General features: G+C 44.2%; 1 protein-coding gene across 1 annotated transcript in view; it reads left to right on the forward strand.

The window, feature by feature from the left end:
- The window catches only part of RSPO4 (R-spondin 4), a 56,504-nt gene that overhangs the window by 21,988 nt on the left and 11,400 nt on the right, over positions 1-23,116 (forward strand). The window contains exon 2 of the mRNA XM_061630206.1: positions 18,881-19,069. Within this exon, the coding sequence (XP_061486190.1) occupies positions 18,881-19,069 (189 nt within the window). The remainder of the gene's footprint in view (positions 1-18,880; positions 19,070-23,116) is intronic.

Raw genomic sequence — 23,116 nt, forward strand, 5'->3', positions numbered from 1 at the left:
AGCATTAAATCTGGCCTGGGAAAATGCCTTTCTGTACTTGGGAAGACTCAAAGTAGTTAGGTAAGTCGCAAGTGCGGGCACCTTTGCGCTGGGCCTAATATAGGGAAATACTGACAACTGACTCATATTAAACTGAAGTTCTATGTCCCTAATATGTTGCATGGTGAGTTCTTTGGCTTTGAAATATCCCAGTTGTAATATCACTGACTGGGAGAAGCCTAAGGACAACAACTTAGAGGTCACCATATGTTTCCATCTAGATTGAAAAAGGTCAGTAAGGATTAATGGGGCAAGACCCAGAGGGGCAAAAATCATCTTAAGCCACAAATTTATCCTATAAGCCCACGCCCTGGTCTCAACCAAGAGGGTGTCTACCTCTCGGCGTAACGCAACGTTTGGTACGCAGCTGGGCAGGCCTAAAATGCTCCTAATGAATTTTGATTGGACACGTTCCAGAGGGGCATAGTTGCCTTGAGGGCATAACTGTGTTCCATATAAGAGTTGGGGAATTACTCTGGCGTTAAAAACCAACATTGTCGAAGGGGTGTATTGACCCCCTTTGGAGAAAAAGAATGAGAGAAGCACCCTAGTGCTTCTCTGCACACTTTCACCAGTATTTCTTAAATGATATGCCCAGGAACCCGATGAATGAAAAATAATCCCCAGATATCTATAAAATGGAACTTGTTCGATCGGATGGTTGTTCAGCCACCAACGATGTTTGGATCCTTTATGGGTAAATATTATGATCTTAGACTTGCCATGATTAATTATAAGATGTTCTGTCTCACAAAAAGAGCTAAGCGCTTTTAGAAGACGATGCAAACCCACACAAGTTAAGGACAGTAGGACAGCGTCGTCAGCATACAAAAGAGACGACAATGATCTACCTGCTAGCATGGGAGGGTGGGCATTTGTTCAGCATAGGAACTCAGTAATTATGGGACAATTCAGTAACACCTCTTTCCCACTAAAGCAATTATGAGGATGGAATAATAATGAGGAAGGCATTAATTAAAAGCACAATAGCTTTGAAAAATTCTCAGTAATATTTTGCTGGATAGGCTAGCCTTGCAACCGCATCTCAAATTTTAAAAATCACTTCAAATTAGATCTGAAAAAGGTGCAAAGATAGCATCCACCACAAAAGACTGGAATGCAATGGACTAGCAATGATTCTCAAAAAAAAGGGAATGAAGGAAGGAAACCAATTTTAGACAGAACTGCTAGTGTAGAAGCAATTACAGTTTTGCTAGTTTTGAATAAAATCTTCTCCTCTGGAATCTTGTTGTTGTTATATGCCTTCAAGTCGATTTTGACTTATGGCAACCCTATGAATCAGTGACCTCCAAGAGCATCTGTCATGAACCACCCTGTTCAGATCTTGTCAGTTCAGGTCTGTGGCTTCCTTTATGGAATCAATCCATCTCTTCTTTGGCCTTCCTCTTTATTGTCTTTTCTATTCTCTTCCAGCATTATTGTCTTTTCTAATGAATCATGTCTTCTCATGATGTGTCCAAAGTATGATAACCTCAGTTTCATCATTTTAGCTTCTAGTGATAGCTCTATTTAATTTGTTCTAACACCCAATTATTTGTCTTTTTCGCAATCCATGGTACCCACAAAACTCTCCTCCAACACCACATTTCAAATGAGCTGATTTTTCTCTTATCCACTTTTTTCACTGTCCAACTTTCACATCCATACACAGAGATCGGAAATACCATGGTCTGAATGATCCTGACTTTAGTGTTCAGTGATACATCTTTGCATTTGAGGACTTTTTCTAGTTCTCTCACAGCTGCCCTCCCCATTCCTAGCCTTCTTCTGATTTCTTGACTATTGTCTCCATTTTGGTTAATGACTGTGCTGAGGTATTGATAATCCTTGACAGGTTCAATGTCCTCGTTGTCAACTTTACATAAATCATCTGTTGTCATTACTTTAGTCTTCTTGACGTTCAGCTGTAGTCTTGCTTTTGTGCTTTCCTCTTCAACTTTCATCAGCATTCGTTTCAAATCATTACTGGTTTCTGCTAGTAGTATGGTATCGTCTGCATATCTTAAGTTATTGATATTTCTCCCTCCAATTTTCACACCTCCTTCATCTCCCTATGAATAGACTATCCTCTGGAATCTATCACAGAGCAAATTCATTGCACCAGACGGGTACTGGCTGTCTTTTCTCCAAAGGAGGGATCACTTTTAGAGGACTTGTTTAAGAGGAAGATCTTGGTTGTTTGGCTCCACGCATCATGTCTAGGATCTTCCCAATGTCACCTAGTTACCCCTTCTTTCAAACCCAATCATCTTCCTCAAGCATCTACACAGGCAGGGTTATTACTACGCATGCCGAACTGCACCAAGTTGAGAGCATTGAAACCAAATTTGGTGGAGGGCCATAGCTCAGTGCTAGAGTATCTGCTCTGCTTGCAGAAGGTCCCTGGTGCAATTGCCGGCATCTCCAGGTAGAACTGGGAGAGATTCTCTGCCAAAAACCCTGGATAGCTGCTGGCAGTTGGTGTGGACAATACTGGGCACCAACAGTCTGACTCAGTGCTAGCTAGGTAGCTCCCTCTAACATGGAAAGAGAAATGTATAAACAAGATACAGTCAATTCAAAAAAATATTTCCAAAGATTTTAAAAATTCTTTATTCTGGCTCTGCATTGTAGGAAACAGTGTCTTGTTAATTACTGAAAGCAAACAGGGAAGGTTTTTAACCTTCTGTCTAGCAGGACAGATGGGTTCTTTAATTCTCGCCACTTGGCTGGACCTTCCTCTGCTGGCCAGGACATATACTGCTGAAATCAACTTTTGAGTGGAAAAATAAATCCTGGCCACTTTCGCTGTTTCCTGGAATGTGCGTCTGCATTTCAAACCCCACTTACCTGGGTTTAATAGGACTTACTTCTGAGTAGACAAGGTTAAGATTATGCTGTCACCCTGCAAGTTCCGCTGGCAATCTTGGAGCCACTTTGTAATGTAGAAATAGCTGGAGTATCGAAAGGGAAGCTCCATCCATCATTGGCAGTGCTAAGTGTCCCAGCAACAGCGAGGGGAAAATCATTGCGCAGAAGCTGTTTCCACACAACTCCACATGATGCAAATAATGTGTGTGCCAACTCTTTGGTCTGCAGAGAACATGCTGTGTATAATGGACTGTAGTGCCAATATTTCCAGAAGCATCTAGATGTACAAGTAGGCTTAGTATGGCATGCCTCATGGCCCCTGTCCCATAATTCATGTCTCATACCCCTGATTTATGGAGTGCTTATTGCTTTTGCACACTGTCATTGCATAGTATTGGAGTTTGGAGAGCTCAAAGCACAGGCTTCCTGACACTGTTCATAATAACCGGAGAAAGAAGTTCTTCACTCTGCCTGTGTTCAAAAACAGGGCTTGGGAAAAGTTGTTCAAAACAACCAAAACAATCCAGATAAGCTCGTCTCACACCCCTGCTTGCCGAGGTGGGCCTGTTTATGGCTTTCCCAAGCTGAGAAGGGACAGTGAGCTTCCTTGGTTTGCAGATGTTCTCACCCTGCTTATGTAAGCAAGAATCAGAGAAAGCCTTTTGTTAGCCAAAATAAAGCAATATGCCCATGGAGGGAAGGCACGGGCAAAGGCTGAGAATAAGTGTGACAGCTGTATTCCCAACCCAAGTTTTAGCAAATACAGGGTCAGAAGAGATAAACAAAAGTCACTTGTGTAAGGACCCAGCAACCTGGGTGCTTGGAAGATAATGATCTCATAGGTATGTGCCCCCTCCCAGAGGGTCTTTTGGGTATAAATACAGGACTCTCGATCTGGGCAGATATGCCTTGGCACCAGCTTGCAAGGACACACAGCTTGGTGTAAAATTGGGCCAAAGGGATCCCTCCGCCTGTTGATGATAATGAGGTTTCCAGCAGGGAGAAACAGGCAAACACAAGATCAAAGCTGTCATCATCAGCTGCTTGAGTGTAAGAGATTAGAGCCCACTTGTTAGGAGTCTCAGCTTGTTAGCTTGCTTCAATAAAATCACTACATTTTCCTTCCTCATCAGTGTGTTTCACGGTCATTCAGATCCCAAACCTCTTGCCTCCGGAAAGGGCAAAATCGTTTGGCAAAACGTGGCCCAGCATCCATGTGGAGTTTTAGCTACCTTGACCTGATTTTGCTCCATGTTGTCTCATGTGGACCAGAGCCTTTGCATTCTTGTTGGCTCCCTGCTTCACAGGTTGATGCCAAAATATTGGACCCTGTCTTTTTAGTCAAATTAGGGAGATTCGTGCACCTCAATGATCTCATCTTGTTAGAACAAGCTCTTCCTCAAAGGAATAGCATTGGGGAAGAATGTGGACAGTCACTCTACAAATCACATTTAAAAGGGGAAGATATTGACTGGTTTAGAAATAAAAGGAAACTTGCACACACTTCTGCTCCTCTATCCTCTTCCATGCTCACAAAGAGGAGACAGAACACTTTTGTTCCCAATTTTAAATGAGCCACAGTTCCCTGTGACATCTGAACCCGGGAAACTGGGGTTCATTTAAACTATAGTTAGTGAGGACAAACTAGAATTGAACCATGGCTTCAGATCCTGGTTTGTTCTGGAACCATAGGTATAACAAACCAAACCTGAGTTTGGATGCTACAAGGAACTGTGATTTGTTTAAAACAGGATGTAGATGCTTCCAATCCTTCCTCTGGTGTGCACAAGAGGAAGAGTGGGGAATGCAAATACGAAGCTCACCACGGCTCATTCATGTAGTGGAAAACCATGGCTTCATGTTTGGTCTGAACCAGGCCGTTATATTTGTTTTCCACCAACAAAAAAAACCCCTCAGTTTTGCTTCATGAATGGAAAGACATTCCAGCTGGCAACATGGTTCCGTTGGTAATGATCCTTAAGCTACTTAGTTTGTTTTTGCTTTTCACACCAGAAAAGAAGGGGAAAGATACTTTCTAAAAAAAGAAGTTGAAAGAAAACAAGATCAACTCAAACATACCATTATGTAGAAGGGAAATCCCCTGAGACACAGCCTGCAAAACCGATGCAACCGGCATGCAGCAAATGCATAATGCAAACCATAAAGTCTTATGACTCCCAGGTGCATTAGTAGCTGGATGAGAGGATGCTAAGCTCTCAGTAGCAACAACCGTATCAAATCAAACCCATGTTGAAAAAGAGCTTGCTGTGCTTGGGCTGAATCCACTATAGGAGCCGCTATTCCAAAACGGATGTTGAGAAGTTACTACCTTGTCCAGCCTTTGTTGAGGCCACAGCTTAGCAAAAGGATGCGTGGCCTGGGTGCAGAAGATCTCAGGCTCAGTCCCTGGCATTTCCAGTTAAAAAGGCTCTCAGGTAGCTGGATGGGGGACATTCCTCATCTTGAGACCCTGAAGAAGTGCTGACAGAGTAGACAGTCATGGACTAGATGGATCTGTGGTCTGAAGAGGTGTAAAGCTTCCTGTGCTCATCTGATGGGTTCCATTCTGGGCTCATAAGTCCTCCACCCCAGTATCTATCAACATACACAATCCATTATTGAGACATGGCAAAAAGGAGACATCTTCTTACTTATGATGGTAGGCGATTCCCTGTCTATGAATCGCATGAGGAATCCCACAGGGAAAGGTTGAAGGGAGTGGACCTGTTTGCCTAGAGAAGAGAAGATTGAGGAATGCACTCTCCAGATACAGGAAGGGCTGTCACACAGAAGAGGGCAAAGACTTGTTCTCTGCTGCCCCAAAGGGTAGGACTAGATCTAAAGAGCTTATGTCACAGGGGAATAGGTTTCAGTTAAACATTAGTAGAAATGTCTTGACAATGGAACCAATTAGTGGAATGGGTGGAGTTCTCCTTCACTGGAGGTCTTCAAGCAGAAGACAGACAAATGTCTGCTGGGGGTGTGAAAGCTCTGGATTTTCTGCACTGAGCAAGGGGCTGGACTACATGACCTTCAACCCTAGGATTCTATTGAGAGGTCAGAAAATCATTTTCAGTTGCATAGAGATTGCTTTGTTTCATTCCTCCTTATTTTCTTTTTGCTTGGCATCTTCTGTGATGCTGGGCCAAAATGCCGCACTCAATGCACATCCAGAGCATCATCTCCAATCTGTGAAGAAAGTGTGTGTGTGTGTGGATTTTGACTGATTTTTCATGGGAGGTGGACATTCATGAGATGGAGAAGCAAAACCCACTGCTGATAGCTGGTAGTTGCTGTTTTCCTTCCCCCAAAGTTCCTGGGAGTGAAGCTCCAGGATGATGCAGCATTGGTTTGGGGAGTGTTGGGAAAGGGGAATGATGACTTCTTTTTTACAGCTGCTTGGAGGAGTTGTGGGCAATGGTGGTGAGCTTTACCCTCACCCCAACGTTTGACCACTTGCCTCCGAAAATTGAGAAGGGATTTAGCCCCCATTTCACCTCCCACATGCTCCAAATTTGAGCCAAAATTTTGCACCTGCAAACATTTGGCTGAGCACAGTGGGTGCTTGCACAATCCGGATGACCTGTTTATTGAGTGCCCGTTCCAATGTGTTTGCAGAGAGATTAGACAACATTGGTTATTTAGTGAGCATTCATCCTGATTTATTTGTGGGGAGGTTAGATTGATGTTGAGACAGCTAGCTTTCTCCCTAGTGCATTTTAACGTTCATGTTTTATATTCAATGTTTTTTACTCTACCTTGTTGTGACCTTGTATGTTTTATTGTAACTTTGTATTTTAACTCTGCTGTTCACCGCCCAGAGAGCTATTCGCTATGGGCGGTCTATAAATAAAATAAAATAAAATAAATAAATAAATAAATAAATAAATAAAATTTTCTTGCCACTTCTCCTGTCTCAAAAAGTCTATTCTTTTTGGGAAGTGGGTTCATTGTGTAAGAGCTCTCAATCGACTATATGCCAGTACGTCACCAAACCCCACCCAGGAAGGGTGACAGTCTGGAAGTGCCCTTAGTCTCTGGAATTATGCATCGCTGACTGATTTTCTTTCATTGTGCATTCTCCATTATTGTGAAGGCAGATTTAATTCACACAATCATTCTGACCCTTGGGCCCCAAATATCTGAAGGAGTGCCACCTTCCATCCAGAGTTGCCCAGTTGTTAAGATCAGAGGGGTAACCCTATTTACAGTGTTGCCACCCTCTAAAATTTGTGAGGCAGAGCCATGGGAGAGAGCCTTTTTGGTGGTGGCCCCAAGGGTATGGAACTCGCACCTCTCCCTGGTGCATCTGGCCCTGTTGTTTGGGAAGATATGTCAGTTTTGGTTCTCATTTTCCCAATCCTAAAATTTAATTCTCCACATTTCTGCAGCAATTTGCAGAATTTTTCTTTTATAAAAAAATTGTCATGAAAATTGTCCAGCATTTTAGTGCAAATTTCTCCTAATAAACACATTTTTGTAGGCAGTTTGGACTAACATTTTTGCAAGCAATTTCTGATCATATAATGCATGTTTGCATGTTATTTTCACTCATATATTCATTTTTGTGCACTTTTTATTCCCTAACATATGCATTTTTGTAAACATTGTTTGGTTGGCGAACTGCATCACAAAATTTGGATAAGTGTAAATTTTGAAGGGTGGCTGTGTTTGGTTCTCATATTGTTTTGGAAAATGCAAATTGGATAGATTCAGCTTTAAATGTGAACTGAATCAAATTTCTCATGCATCTCTAGTCATCTTTTTTGCCCAGGCCTTTAGAGGTGGATAAATGCTGCAGAGATTTGAAGGTCTCTTCTGATGTAGTGTAGTAATGTTTTTAATGATACTTTAATTGATGCTTTTACTGTTTTAAGCTATATTTTGAAATATCCTAGGATATTAGGGTGAAGGGTAGGCTTTAAATCTAAATAAATAAATGCACACAGAACACCTCAGAACTCACCGCTGCTTTAGGAGTATCTGATTTGTATTAGTAGAGTTTGTAGCAGGAGCGGGGAGCAGGGGCAAGTGCCACCCAGCAACAGCATCACTCCCACTTACTGGGAGGGCGAGGAGGTAGGGAGGTTGTTGCTGTGCAGGCACAACAGCAGAACCAATCCACTGCTCCCACTGATATGCCCACACTGCGCTGACCTCTTCCTTGCCTTGCCGCTCCCCTTCCCTCCTGGTAAGCAGCAGTGACAACACTGCCAGGAGGCCACAGGTGCAATGCTGCCCCTCCCCACTGGCCTCTCCTGTTTTGTAGAGATAACCCTTAGGAGATAGGTGTCAGTGAGACTAGGTCAATCTCTCTTTATTAGACCTGTTTATTCAGAGGAGAATGAACACTCAGATATTAGCTGTATGATTTTGATCATCAAAATCACATTAGTTCATGGGCACAATTCTGCCTACTGCACAGGGATATGAGCATTAGCAAAAGCTTTTCCTACCTTTAGAGACCTTCCCATCTCTTTCCAAACGTACATTCTGCTTTTCAGCTCAGCCAGCTTCCAAAATGGCAAGGGGCATCACTGCTGATATCTGATGAATCCCACATTATTGTACAGTAGTTTGCTCGTCCCCATATCAGCCTCCCCACTCGCTAAGATCTGCTGGAGAGGCTCTCCTCCATATCTCACCAGGCAGTGATGGATGCTGGCCATGATGACTGGTAGGCCAGAAGGTAGGGAGGCCAACAGCAGGTAGCACTATGGCCCATGACAGGCAATCCACCGCCCTGTGGAATTCTACAAGGCCACCCTGAGACCGAGGAGGAGGAAGCTGCCAGCCTGTGCCACACCCTGGAGTGGTTCTAAGTAGGAAGGCAGGCAGGTGGGGGCTTCCTGAGGGCAGACTGAGGTTGGTGGGGCAGTGCCCCCCCATTTGCCCTAAAGGGTCCAGCCTCCACTGCTGCCTGAAGCAAAGGATATGATGGTTCCGCCTCTGTATTCCCTAAACTGGAGCCAACTGGGTCTTCCTTCAGCACTCTCCTCCAACAGAGGGTCAGCAGGAACAGCCAGGGGGCTGCCACCAGTGCCGCCCAGCATCTGCTGCCTGAAGTGGTCACCTCATTCTGCCTAACGGTAGGGCCGGCTCTGGGTCTCACCACCATCTAAATTGCACGTGGCTGGGACATGGAAGCAGGACTTCTCTAGCCTGTGGAACTCTTTTCCGAGGGAGGCCCACCTTACCCCCTTCCTGCTAGGCTTATTGTTTTCTCTTTTGGCAGGCATTGCAATTTCCAAACTGTTGATGTTTTAAACCCCTTGATTTTGAGTTTTAACCTGCTGTCTCTTGTGTGGTTTTGTTTCTTAAACTGGCTTGAGCATTTGAATGGGAAGGTAAGGCTTTAAATGCTAACACATGTTGTGGCATCTACCCTGTGGAATTCCCTCCCATTAAACATTAGGCAGGAACCGTCTCTGTTTTTTCGGCGCCTACTGAAGACGTTCCTCTTTCAGCCAGCCTTTCCAGTGGAGATCTTCCCAGTCTCCATCTGTATTGGGATTAACTTTAGATGACTTTAGATTTTTTTCTTCATTGCTTGCGTGTTTGCCGACCTGGGCTCCTTTGGGAGGAAGGGTTGGATATAAATTTATTAAATAAACAAATAAATAATTAAAGATACAAGCCCTGTTTGGGAGTACAGGACTACACACTTGCATTGGCTGCCTGTATGTTTCCGAGCTCGATTCAAGGTGCTGGTTTTAACCTATAAAGCCTTACACGGCTTAGGACGACAATACCTGATGAAACGCCTCTCCCGACACGAACCCACCCATACACTATGCTCAACATCTAAGGCCCTCCTCCGGGTGCCTACTTGGAGGGAAGCTGAGAGGCTGGCAACAAGGGAGAGGGCCTTCTCAGTGGTGGCCCCCAAATTATGGAATGATCTCCCTGACGAGGTGCGCCTGGTGCCAACACTGTTATCTTTTTGGCACCAGGTCAAGACTTTCCCCTTCTCCCAGGCATTTGAGCATGTGTTTTTAAATTGCTTTTTAAAAATGTCTTTTTAAATTTATATATTTGTTTTTTAATGTTTTTAAATCTTGTAAACCGCCCAGAGAGCTTTGGCTATGGAGTGGTATACAAATGCAACAAATAAATAAATAAATAATACACACCTATTATTGTGCAAGGGAGCGCAGGAGGGTTGTGCTTGCCTCCCCCTCCCCCCCACATACACACTCACTCTTCCCAGTGCTGTCCATGCACTGGGGACATATCATACAACTTCTGAGATATTTTATAATATGGCCCTAACACTCTCTAACAGGGATCTTACCACCCTCCTTTAAAGGCGCAGACCTGGAGTCTGTCGGGGTCTTTCCACCATCTGAACCAAGCAGTGATTGTTCAGACAAGTTCAATGGATTTTAAAGTTTTGTTAAGCTACAGCTACAGCAAACACATAAGAAAAAGCAACAGACACAAAGCGGTTAGTTCTTACACATAATGGTCACTTAGTTTCCGAGCCCAAGTGACCTTCAATAGCCCCAAGGTCTCACTAGGGATGGGGCAGAAATTCAGTTCAATTCTTACTTAAAAGTTGAGCTTACCAAATTTGCCCTTTCTGAAACAATATGCAAACAGGAACACAGCCATCCTTCGAAATTCACACTTTTCTGAAGTAAAGTGTGCATATTAATGCATATATTAGTGAAAATAACACACAGAAAGGCCTTATATTAGGGAAAACAGCTTGCAAAAATCTGTATATTTGTCAAAACTATATACAAGCATGATCAGAGTTCGAGGACGCATCCCAGCCAGGCAAAAACACTCGAGGAGTGTATGAATTTGGGCTGGCGAGGGGAGTTGCATGGGAGAGGGGTGTGCGGCCTCGAGGGAGAGGGTGTGGTTTGACCTTCAGCATCAAGCAAATAGATATTATATACAGTTGACTGGTCTAACGCTTTGTTAAAAAAAAATACCTGGCAACCTTTTTGGTACTTAAAATTATGCACCGAAATAAAGTACAATAACAGCATGTCTTGCTAAGATTTCCTATGTTTATCTTTATTCAGATGAAAAGAAACTTGTTTTGTAACAAATTAGGGCTTGATCTACCCATTGGCTCTTGTGGAATGAAGATCATTTGCCATATTGAACTTGCAAATGAGTTCTTCTAAGGAGGAGCTGCGGACTTATGTAGCCAATTGAGCTCTTGAGGATACTTCTAATGAACTGGCAAAGGAGCTTTACTTACACATTGGTTTGAGTTGGGGTAAGCAGTGTGGTGCCCTCCAGATGTTGCTGGACTAGAACTCTCATCATCCCTTGGCCGTGCTGTGTAGGACTGACGAGACTTGGAGTCCAACAGCTTCTGGAAGGCACCACATTGGCTACCCATGATCTAGCCAATGGGCTCTTGCAAAGCTTCTCTTGTGCAATGATTAAGTAAAATGTAAATGTACTGCCTTCAAGTCGATTCCGACTTATGGCGACCCTACGAATAGGGTTTTCATTAGGGTGAGAGGCAGTGACTGGCCCAAGGTCACCCAGTGCGCTTCATGGCTGCGTGGGGATTCAAACCCTGGTCTCCCAGGTCGTAGTTCAACACCTTAACCACACTGGCTCTCAATGATTAAGTAGTGGTTAGGAAAATGCAAAGATCAACAAATCATCACTTAGTGTGAGATTGGCTGCATGATTGCTCCTCTGCACCTTAGATTTGCCTTTACCCTTGCCTCTACCCTTGACATTTGGACAGGCATCAGCTAATTTTTCCAGGACGTTGCTTTCCTAACTGCCAACTGGTTCTTAATTTACCATGCTTTGGAATAATTGCAGCTCTCTGTGGCAAAAGCTCTCTCCGAGGTGAACAGAGCCTTATGAGAGTTGCCAGGTTAGATTCCTGCTCACAGTCCCTGGTTGCGAGAAAGGATCTCTCCGTGGAGGCTTTCAAAGTGTAAGGCAAGCCTCCTTTGCAATGCAAAGGCAGGTGTTGCAGAAAGTTGAACTTCTGTTGACACCCTGAGATCTGACAGACTGCTTCACCAGAGAAGAGGGAGGAACCACAGAAATGAGGGACGGTGGTGCTTTCCTGTTGCTTCTAAATCTTTGGGTGGGGGAGAGATTGACCATCTTCAGCAGCAATGCAAGCAGCAGATTTGGGGAAGCAGGTCCTTATTCGTTGGTTGCATTTTTCTTTTTTTCCCGCCATGGCTGTGGGATTGGGGGACACCATTTATATTTCTGTTCCAGGCGCCAAAATGTCTCGGCGTTAGGGATGAGTGGAATGGAACGATTCCATTCTGTAATTGTTCTGGGATTCTGTCACCCAGTCAGTTCTGCTCCACTTAAGTTCAAATGAGAAACAATGGTTTTCAGAATGTCAGGATGGAACGAATTCTGTACATAGACGGATTACTTTTTATATGTGTGTAATAAATAAATGAATATAAATGGCTCAATTTGGTCGTATTACTGCCTTTTCACAATTGCACCATTTTATGCACTGGTTAAGGCAGTGGAGGAAATGCAAAATTTTGAAGAGGATCTGGAAGCATAAGAACATAAGAACATAAGAAGAGCCTGCTGGATCAGGCCAGTGGCCCATCTAGTCCAGCATCCTGTTCTCACAGTGGCCAACCAGGTGCCTGGGGGAAGCCCGCAAGCAGGACCCGAGTGCAAGAACACTCTCCCCTCCTGAAGCTTCCGGCAACTGGTTTTCAGAAGCATGCTGCCTCTGACTAGGGTGGCAGAGCACAGCCATCATGGCTAGTAGCCATTGATAGCCCTGTCCTCCATGAATTTGTCTAATCTTCTTTTAAAGCCATCCAAGCTGGTGGCCATTACTGCATCTTGTGGGAGCAAATTCCATAGTTTAACTATGTGCTGAGTAAAGAAGTACTTCCTTTTGTCTGTCCTGAATCTTCCAACATTCAGCTTCTTTGAATGTCCACGAGTTCTAGTATTATGAGAGAGGGAGAAGAACTTTTCTCTATCCACTTTCTCAATGCCATGCATAATTTTATACACTTCTATCATGTCTCCTCTGACCCGCCTTTTCTCTAAACTAAAAAGCCCCAAATGCTGCAACCTTTCCTCATAAGGGAGTCGCTCCATCCCCTTGATCATTCTGGTTGCCCTCTTCTGAACCTTTTCCAACTCTAGAATATCCTTTTTGAGATGAGGCGACCAGAACTGTACACAGTATTCCAAATGCGGTCGCACCATAGATTTATACAACGGCATTATGATATCGGCTGTTTTATTTTCAATACCTTTCCTAATTATTGCTAGCATGGAATTTGCCTTTTTCACAGCTGCCGCACACTGGGTCGACATTTTCATCGTGCTGTCCACTACAACCCCGAGGTCTCTCTCCTGGTCAGTCACCGCCAGTTCAGACCCCATGAGCGTATATGTGAAATTAAGATTGTTTGCTCCAATATGCATAATTTTACACTTGTTTATATTGAATTGCATTTGCCATTTTTCTGCCCATTCACTCAGTTTGGAGAGGTCTTTTTGGAGCTCTTCGCAATCCCTTTTTGTTTTAACAACCCTGAATAATTTAGTGTCGTCAGCAAACTTGGCCACTTCACTGCTCACTCCTAATTCTAGGTCATTAATGAACAAGTTGAAAAGTACAGGTCCCAATACCAATCCTTGAGGGACTCCACTTTCTACAGCCCTCCATTGGGAGAACTGTCCGTTTATTCCTACTCTCTGCTTTCTGCTTCTTAACCAATTCCTTATCCACAAGAGGACCTCTCCTCTTATTCCATGACTGCTAAGCTTCCTCAGAAGCCTTTGGTGAGGTACCTTGTCAAATGCTTTTTGAAAGTCTAAGTACACTATGTCCACTGGATCACCTCTATCTATATGCTTGTTGACACTCTCAAAGAATTCTAATAGGTTACTGAGACAGGACTTTCCCTTGCAGAAGCCATGCTGGCTCTGCTTCAGCAAGGCTTGTTCTTCTATGTGCTTAGTTAATCTAGCTTTAATAATACTTTCTACCAGTTTTCCAGGGACAGAAGTTAAGCTAACTGGCCTGTAATTTCCGGGATCCCCTCTGGATCCCTTTTTGAAGATTGGCGTTACATTTGCCACTTTCCAGTCCTCAGGCACGGAGGAGGACCGGAGGGACAAGTTACATATTTTAGTTAGCAGATCAGCAATTTCACCTTTGAGTTCTTTGAGAACTCTCGGGTGGATGCCATCCGGGCCCGGTGATTTGTCAGTTTTTATATTGCCCATTAAGCTTAGAACTTCCTCTCTCGTTACCACTATTTGTCTTAGTTCCTCAGAATCCCTTCCTGCAAATGTTAGTTCAGGTTCAGGGATCTGCCCTATATCTTCCACTGTGAAGACAGATGCAAAGAATTCATTTAGCTTCTCTGCAATCTCCTTATCGTTCTTTAGTACACCTTTGACTCCCTTATCATCCAAGGGTCCAATCGTCTCCCTAGATGGTCTCCTGCTTTGAATGTATTTATAGAATTTTTTGTTGTTGGTTTTTATGTTCTTAGCAATGTGGTCCTCAAATTCTTTTTTAGCATCCCTTATTGTCTTCTTGCATTTCTTTTGCCAGAGTTTGTGTTCTTTTTTATTTTCTTCATTCGGACAAGACTTCCATTTTCTGAAGGAAGACTTTTTGCCTCTAAGAGCTTCCTTGACTTTGCTCGTTAACCATGCTGGCATCTTCTTGGCCCTGGCGGTACCTTTTCTGATCTGCGGTATGCACTCCAGTTGAGCTTCTAATATAGTGTTTTTAAACAACTTCCAAGCATTTTCGAGCGATGTGACCCTCTGGACTTTGTTTTTCAGCTTTCTTTTTACCAATCCCCTCATTTTTGTGAAGTTTCCTCTTTTGAAGTCAAATGTGACCGTGTTGGATTTTCTTGGCAATTGGCCAGTTACATGTATGTTTAATTTAATAGCACTGTGGTCACTGCTCCCAATCGGTTCAACAACACTTACATCTCGCACCAGGTCCCGGTCCCCACTGAGGATTAAGTCCAGGGTTGCCGTCCCTCTGGTCGGTTCCATGACCAACTGGTCTAGGGAATAGTCATTTAGCATGCTGTGAAGGGGATGAATGCACAGCCAACAGAGCCCTTGACAGCCCTTCTTAATCCCTCACATGATGAGGAAGGGACAGGATGAGCAAACAAGTACCCAAGGCCATCTTGAGGACCACCACCACTCCTTCCTCCTCCTTCCCACTGTGGCAGCAGCGCAGGCAGTCGCTGGACCACTTCACCCAGAATGCCTCACTCTGAGAAAGGATCTCCTTGGCCCTTTCTCAGAGTGGGGCACAGGCAGGGAAGAGAAGGAAGTGTAGTGGTTAGAGTGTTGAATTAGGACCTTAGGTTCAAATCCCCACTCAGCCATGAAGCTAACTGGGTGGCCTTGGGCCAGTCACCATCTCTTGGCTTAACCTACCCCACAGGGTTGTTGCGAGAATAAAATGGAGAGGGGAATTTTTTATTTTATTTATTTAATTAAGCTTATATACCGCCCGACTAGCAACAGCTCTCTGGGCGGTGAACATTAAAAATACAATAAAAATAACACAAAACTGTACACAAAACTGTACAGTCTAAAATCAAAATATAATAATTTACAATTAACAGGAATTAAAATGCCTCAGAGAAGAGAAAGGTTTTATCCTGGCGCCGAAAAGATGATAGTGTCGGTGCCAGGCGCACCTCCTCGGGGAGACCATTCCATAGTTCGGGGGCCACCACTGAGAAGGCCCTAGATCTTGTCACCACTCTCCGGGCTTCCCTATGAGTCGGAACCCGGAGGAGGGCCTTCGTAGTAGACCGTAGTGTACGGGCCGGTTCATATCGGAAGAGGCGTTCCGACAGATATCGTGATCCCGCGCCGGGAAGAACCATGTACACCAAACTGAGCTCCTTGGAGGAAAAGCTGGGTTGTAAATGTAATAATAAGTAAAACAAATCAGATGGAGATTCTCACCTCCATATGTGGGTGGTGGCCAGCCCAATAATTAAGGTGGTTAATAATGATACTCCCCTTTGCCTGCTGTCTGAGACAATTGTCTCATTCCATCTCATCACTGGATGGCCCTGCTAGCTCTACTCCCATTATGACCACCATCGCCATTGCTTCTCACAATTTGGAGGGGATAACCTGTGCAGTGGGGGTGGCTTTTCTACTCCCTCAGTGTTTTAGGACCCTGGATTCTCGATTGCATGGGGAGATTATACGACTAGAGCAGGCCCCCACTGCAGAAATTGTACATCATTTAAACAAAGAAGTTGAAATCAAAGAATTAGGCACTGCAACATACTACCCAAGGATCCAAATTGAAAGGGAAGGAGATGGCTCTTACCTCCTCAACCAAAGGCAAAAGATTGTTGAACTTTTAGAGACTCTAGAACTCAAAGGTGCCTACCCTGTCGCAATGCCCATGGTGACAGACTTTCTTAAAGACAATGGTGTAGGTGAACCTTTACCAAATAACAACCAGTACAGAACAGCAACAGGGAAACCTCTGTACTTAACCACCAACACCAGACCTGACATAGCAAGTGCAGTAGGGATCCTATGTAGGAAAACTAGCACACCCACACAAAAGGACTGGATTGCTGTCAAAAGGGTGGCTAAGTACTTGACAGGGACAATGGACTTTAAGCTGAGATTGCCAGCTAATAGTGATCCGAAACTTGTGTGTTACACTGATGCAGACTGGGCTGGAGACAGTTTAGACTCCAAATCCACTCGTGGTTTCTTGTTTACATATGGAGGTGGACCTGGGCCAGTCGCAAATGAGATATAATAGCATTTTCTTCCACAGAATCTGAATACACAGCTGCTGCAGAAGCGTGCAAAGAAGCCATTTGGCTTAACGGCTTGCTAAAAGACTTTGGAATAAGAGTGCAAAGGCCAATTCAGACATTGGAAGACAACCAGAGTTGTATTAGACTTTCTCAGACTGAGATAATCACACCGCACACTAAGCACATAGGAATTAAATACCACATAGGGCATGAGCTGACCGAAAAAGGATTCATCGAGATGAACTACTGCCCAAGTACAGAGATGACAGCAGACATCTTGGCAAAACCATTGCCAAGAGACTGTTTTCAGAACTTTCAGTCAAGATGGGGCTCTGGGGTTCTTACATGCCAGCTTGAGAAGGAGTGTTGGGATAAGCAAGCGTGCATGCTTTTAATAGGGAGATGTCCCTTCTAGGCAGAATTTGTTCTTGGCTATTGTGCGGTTGTGCACGTAGTGCTTCCCTTAACCAAGATGGCAGTCGAAGTTTCCCTAAGGGGCTGAAGCCTCTGCCACCATCTTGGCTGATGGCAGGTACTTGTGTTCATTCACAAAGCCATAAACAAGTTGGGCCCAAAGTACCTTAAGGACTGTCTGATGCCTTGTGCTCCTCCTCAATCACTGAGATCCTCTGATGGGGCACTTCTGGTGGTCCTAGTACTAAGCCTTTAGCGTGGCAGGTCTTGCCCTGTGGAACTCTCTGCCAGTAGAGGTTTCACAGGAACCCTCCCTGCATTCTTTTAGATGTGTTCTGAAAACTACGTTGCTCAGACAGGTCTTGGCAATATGATTATTATTTTTCAATCAACTAGGATTTACTGTTGCTTTATTGATGTTTTTTATGATGTTTTCACTGATTTTATTACAATGTTCTGTATACCTCCTTGATATACATTGATGAAAGTGCAGATTATAAATACCTCTATAAATAAATATTCCACAAACATGGTGCTTTACAAAGAATGAGAGGGCAAGCCCCTGCAATCTAAAGTCTCTCAATTATACGGTCTCTCAACCTACTCTTACTGCTGTGCTGTTGTAATGGGATTATTTTATTACATATTTTAATTGCGGAAGTTTACATGTTAATGTTTTCTGGGATTGTTTTATTTTGCACCCGTGCACTACGTTCTGCTACGAAGGTCCTCCTTCGGGTTCCAACTCACAGGGAGGCCCGGAGGGTGATGACAAGATCTAGGGCCTTCTCTGTGGTGGCCCCCGAACTATGGAACAGTCTCCCCGAGGAAGTACCCCTGGCGCCGACTCTGCTCTCCTTCCGGCGCCAGGTCAAAACCTTCCTATTCTCTGAAGCATTTTAAGTTACACTGATTTACTTTTAAAAATGTTTATTGTATTGGATTGTTGATTGTATTTTAGTATTATTTTGTTATTCATTGTATTTTTATGCTATTTTATGTTCACCGCCCAGAGAGCTATTGCTAGTCAGGCGGTATATAAATTTAATAAATAAATAAATAAAATAAATAAATAATTGGCTTTGATACCTGGAAACCACTTAGAAGCCTTTTTTGGGATTAAGCTGTATATTAATTAATTAATAACAGACACAAGGGAAACCCAAAGATGAAAGCAAGGAAAGGAGACCAAGGCAAACCACAGGACAAATATGCCATTAGTTCAGTTACATGCACTTAGGCTTGGGGATAAATTTAATTCAGTTCACATTTAAATCCAATCTATCTAATTTGAACTTTCCAAAACAATATGAGAACCAAAACACAGCCATCCTTCGAAATTCACATATACCTGAATTTTGCTCCACAGTTCTCCAGCCAATGGTTACAATAATGCACATCTTAGAGGAAAGTGTGCATTAAAATTAATATATTTGTGAAAATGACATATAAAAATGCATTATACTTGCTTGCAGAAATCTGTACATTACTTAAAATATGTGTGTTTTAAGTATCTGCACATTACTTAAAACGTGTGCCTACGAAAATGTGTGTATTAGGAGAAATTTGCACTAAAATGCTGACGTAGCTTTCTTGTTAAAATTGCTGCAGAAATGTGGAGACCTGAATTTAAGACTGGAAACATGAGAGACAGAGAGAACCCAGAATGACAGTTCCTTCCATCCCTACTTATGCTCGGTTCGCCAATGTTCCTCTTCCGGCTCTTCCCCCCTCCCCCAGACAGCTGGACCGCCTTGCACATCTCTGGTTTCTTTCTTTTCTAGTAAGTGCCACGTTGTTTGAGAACTGCACCGGGTGTATTATGTGTTCGGAGGACAACGGATGCATCTCCTGCCAGCAGCGGCTTTTCCTGCTCATCTGGAGGGATGGGATCCGCCAGTATGGTGCGTGTGTCCATGCCTGTCCACCGGGATATTTTGGCGTGCGAGGTCAAGAAGTCAACCGATGCATTAGTAGGTGGCTGGTTACACCACTGTTTTCCTTCTATTCCAGTAGTGCACCTTATGAGCTGTTCCTGATTTATTCTATCCTTCAGGTGTTGCAGCTAGAGAGGACAGAGAATTTCTGATGTGGGCCCACCTAATTTTGCACTCCCCAACGCAATTGGTGAACATGAAGACAGACAGGCATGGGGGATATACACTATTCAGTTCACCTTTAAAGGCAAATCTATCAAATCCACACTTTTTGAAACAGTATGAGAAGCAAAACAGACCCATCCTTTGAACTTCATACTTATCCCAATTTTGTAATGCAGTTCTCCAACCAATATTTACAAAAATGTATATATTGGGGGGGGGATAAGCATAAAAATTAATATATTAGTGAAAATAACATACAGAAAGCTTTATATTAGGAGCAATTGCTTGCAAAAGTGTGTACATTTTATATACAGCTGCATGTAAAACTGTTTATTAGGAGAAATGGTACTGTAAACCGCCCAGAGAGAGTTTCGGCTATGGGGCGGTATATAAATACAATAAATAAATAAATAAATGTACACAAAAATGTCGATGAATTTTCATGAGAATTTTTTTTAAAAAAATCAGAAATAGCTACATAAATGCAGACAACTGGATTTAAGTCTGGAAAAATGAGAAACTAAAGTTGACAGGTCCTTCCCTCCCTACATATAGCCTTCCTTCAAAATTTACACTTTTACAAATTTTGTGAAGTTGTTAACCAGCCAAAAGATTTTTTTTTTTTTAAAAAGGGAAGTATTCAATGCTAGTCCTATTCAGAGTAAACCCATTGCTTGAACCCACTCATGTTTGCTTCAGCAAGAATCTGCTTCCAGACTTGGTAACCCTACCAATGTCCAAAACAGAAGACCATTGAAATGGGCTGTTTTTACTTAACAGCTGATAAAATGCTGTTCCTCTTCCATTTCTCAAGCTAAAGTGGCTCATTAATAGTTTGTTCACACTGTGATTTTTACATTCATGTGGACTAGCACATTGATTTATTCATTCAAACGTTTATAGGCTGTTTTCTCCCCATACATTCAAAATGGTTTACAGCAGTCCTTTTGAAAATAGAAATACCAGCGTATAAGACAACAAGTTAAAATTATTATTATTATTATTATTTATTAAATTTATATACCGCCCGACTAGCAATAGCTCTCTGGGCGGTGAACATAAAATAGTATAAAAATACAATGAATAACAAAATAGTATTAAAATACAATCAACAATACAATAAACATTATTAAAATTAGATCAATGTAACTTAAAATGCTTCAGAGAATAGGAAGGTTTTGACCTGGCGCCGGAAGGAAAGCAGAGTCGGCGCCAGGCGTACTTCCTCAGGGAGACTGTTCCATAGTTCGGGGGCCACCACTGAGAAGGCCCTAGATCTTGTCATCACCCTCCGGGCCTCCCTGTGAGTTGGAACCCGGAGGAGGGCCTTCGTAGCAGAACGTAGTGCACGGGCCGGTTCATATCGGAAGAGGCGTTCCGCAAGGTATCGTGGTCCCGCACCGTATAAGGCTTTATAGGTTAATACCAACACTTTGAATCTAGCCCGGAAACATATTGGCAACCAGTGCAAGCTGGCCAGAACAGGTGTTATATGCTCGGACCGCTTGGTCCTTGTCAGCAATCTGGCCGCCGCATTTTGCACTAGTTGTAGCTTCCGAACTGTCTTCAAAGGTAGCCCTACGTAAAGCGCATTACAGTAATCCAAACGTGAGGTTACCAGAGCATGTACCACTGATGTAAGGTCCTCTTTACTCAAATAGGGACGTAGCTGGGCTACCAACCGAAGTTGGTAAAACGCATTCCTAACCACCGAGGCTACTTGAGCCTCAAGTGAGAGGGAAGAGTCTAAAAAGACTCCCAGACTACGAACCCGGTCCTTTAGGGGGAGTGTAACCCCGTCCAGGACAGGGTATATATCCACCATCCGATCAGAGAACCCGTCCACCAACAGCATCTCAGTCTTGTCTGGATTGAGCTTCAGTTTGTTAACTCTCATCCAGTCCATTGTCGAGGCCAGGCAACGGTTCAGCAAATCGACAGCCTCACCTGAAGAAGATGAAAAGGAGAAGTAGAGCTGCGTGTCATCAGCATACTGATGACAACGCACTCCAAAACTCCTGATGACCTCTCCCAACGGCTTCATGTAGATATTAAAAAGCAGGGGGGACAAAACTGACCCCTGCGGGACCCCATATTGGAGAGCCCGCGGTGTCGAGCAATGTTCCCCAAGCACTACCTTCTGGAGACGACCCGCCAAGTAGGAGCGGAACCACTGCCAAGCAGTACCTCCAACTCCCAACTCCGCGAGCCTCTCCAGAAGGATACCATGGTCGATGGTATCAAAAGCCGCTGAGAGATCAAGGAGAATCAACAGAGTTACACTCCCTCTGTCTCTTTCCCGACATAGGTCATCGTACAGGGCGACCAAGGCTGTCTCAGTGCCAAAACCGGGCCTAAAACCCGATTGAAATGGATCTAGATAATCAGTTTCATCCAATAGCGCCTGGAGCTGGCCAGCAACCACCCGTTCCAAGACCTTGCCCAGGAATGGAACATTCGCCACTGGCCTGTAGCTGTTAAAATTGTCTGGGTCCAAGGAAGGCTTTTTCAGGAGTGGTCTCACCACTGCCTCTTTCAGACAGCCCGGGACCACTCCCTCTCGTAAAGAGGCATTTATCACTTCCTTGGCCCAGCTACCTGTTCCATTCCTGCTAGTTTTTATCAGCCAGGAGGGGCAAGGATCCAGTACCGAAGTGGTTGCACGTACCTGTCCAAGCACCTTGTCCACGTCCTCGAGTTGAACCAACTGAAGCTCATCCAACAAAACAGGACAAGACTGTGCTCCGGACACCTCACTAGGATCTACTGCTATAACTTGAGAGTCTAGGTCCCGGCGGATACATGAGATCTTATTCTGGAAGTGATCGGCAAACTGATTACAGCGGGCCTCCGATGATTCCACCCTGTCCGGAGGGTTTGAATGGAGAAGCCCCCGGACAACTCGAAAGAGCTCCGCTGGGCGGCAAAGAGATGATTTAATAGTGGCAGCAAAATGATGTTTTTTAGCTGCCTTCACTGCTCCTACATAGAGCTTAGTCGAAGCACTAACCAGCGCATAATTGTATCCGTCGGGAGTTCGTCTCCATTTCCGCTCAAGCCTCCTCCTATCTTGCTTCATCGCTCTCAGCTCCGGAGTATACCATGGAGCTGTATGAGCTCTACAAAGGAGAGGGCGTGCAGGAGCGATCGTGTTTACAGCCCGGGTCATCTCCGTATTCCACAGAGCGACCAGGGCTTCAGCAGGAGCGCCAGTCCTATCAGCCGGAAAATCCCCCAGAGCCCTTTGAAAACCTTCAGGATCCATTAGTCTCCGGGGGCGGACCATTTTAATAAGTCCCCCACCCTTGCAGAGGGAAGAGGTTACTGAAAGTCTAAACTTCAGCAAGCAGTGGTCTGTCCATGACAAAGGGAGTGTTGTAAAACTCCCCACATCCAGATCACTTTCCCCATGCTCAGTAGCAAAAACAAGGTCTAGAGTGTGCCCCGATACATGTGTTGGACCACTAACATATTGAGACAGCCCCATGGCTGTCATGGAAGCCATGAAGTCCTGAGCCGCGCCAGACAAAGTGGTCTCGGCATGAATGTTGAAATCCCCCAGTACTATTAGTCTGGGGGACCTCAACAATATATCCGAGACCACTTCCGCCAGCTCAGTTAGGGAAGCCATTGGGCAGCAAGGTGGGCGGTACACCAAAAGGATTCCCAGCCTGTCCCTCTGGCCCAACACAAGGTGTAAACACTCCAGGCCAGTAACTGAATGAACATGGTGCTTGGTGAGTGAGATGGAACTCTTATAGACGACAGCGACCCCACCTCCCCGACCCTCAGATCTACCATGATGCTGGACCAGGTACCCCGGTGGGCAGAGCTGAGAGAGACCAACTCCTCCCTGCTCACCCACCCAGGTCTCGGTTATACATGCCAGATCGGCTGCCTCATCCACAATCAAATCGT

This window comes from Rhineura floridana, chromosome 6, assembly GCF_030035675.1.
Source record: "Rhineura floridana isolate rRhiFlo1 chromosome 6, rRhiFlo1.hap2, whole genome shotgun sequence".
Lineage (NCBI taxonomy): Eukaryota > Metazoa > Chordata > Lepidosauria > Squamata > Rhineuridae > Rhineura > Rhineura floridana.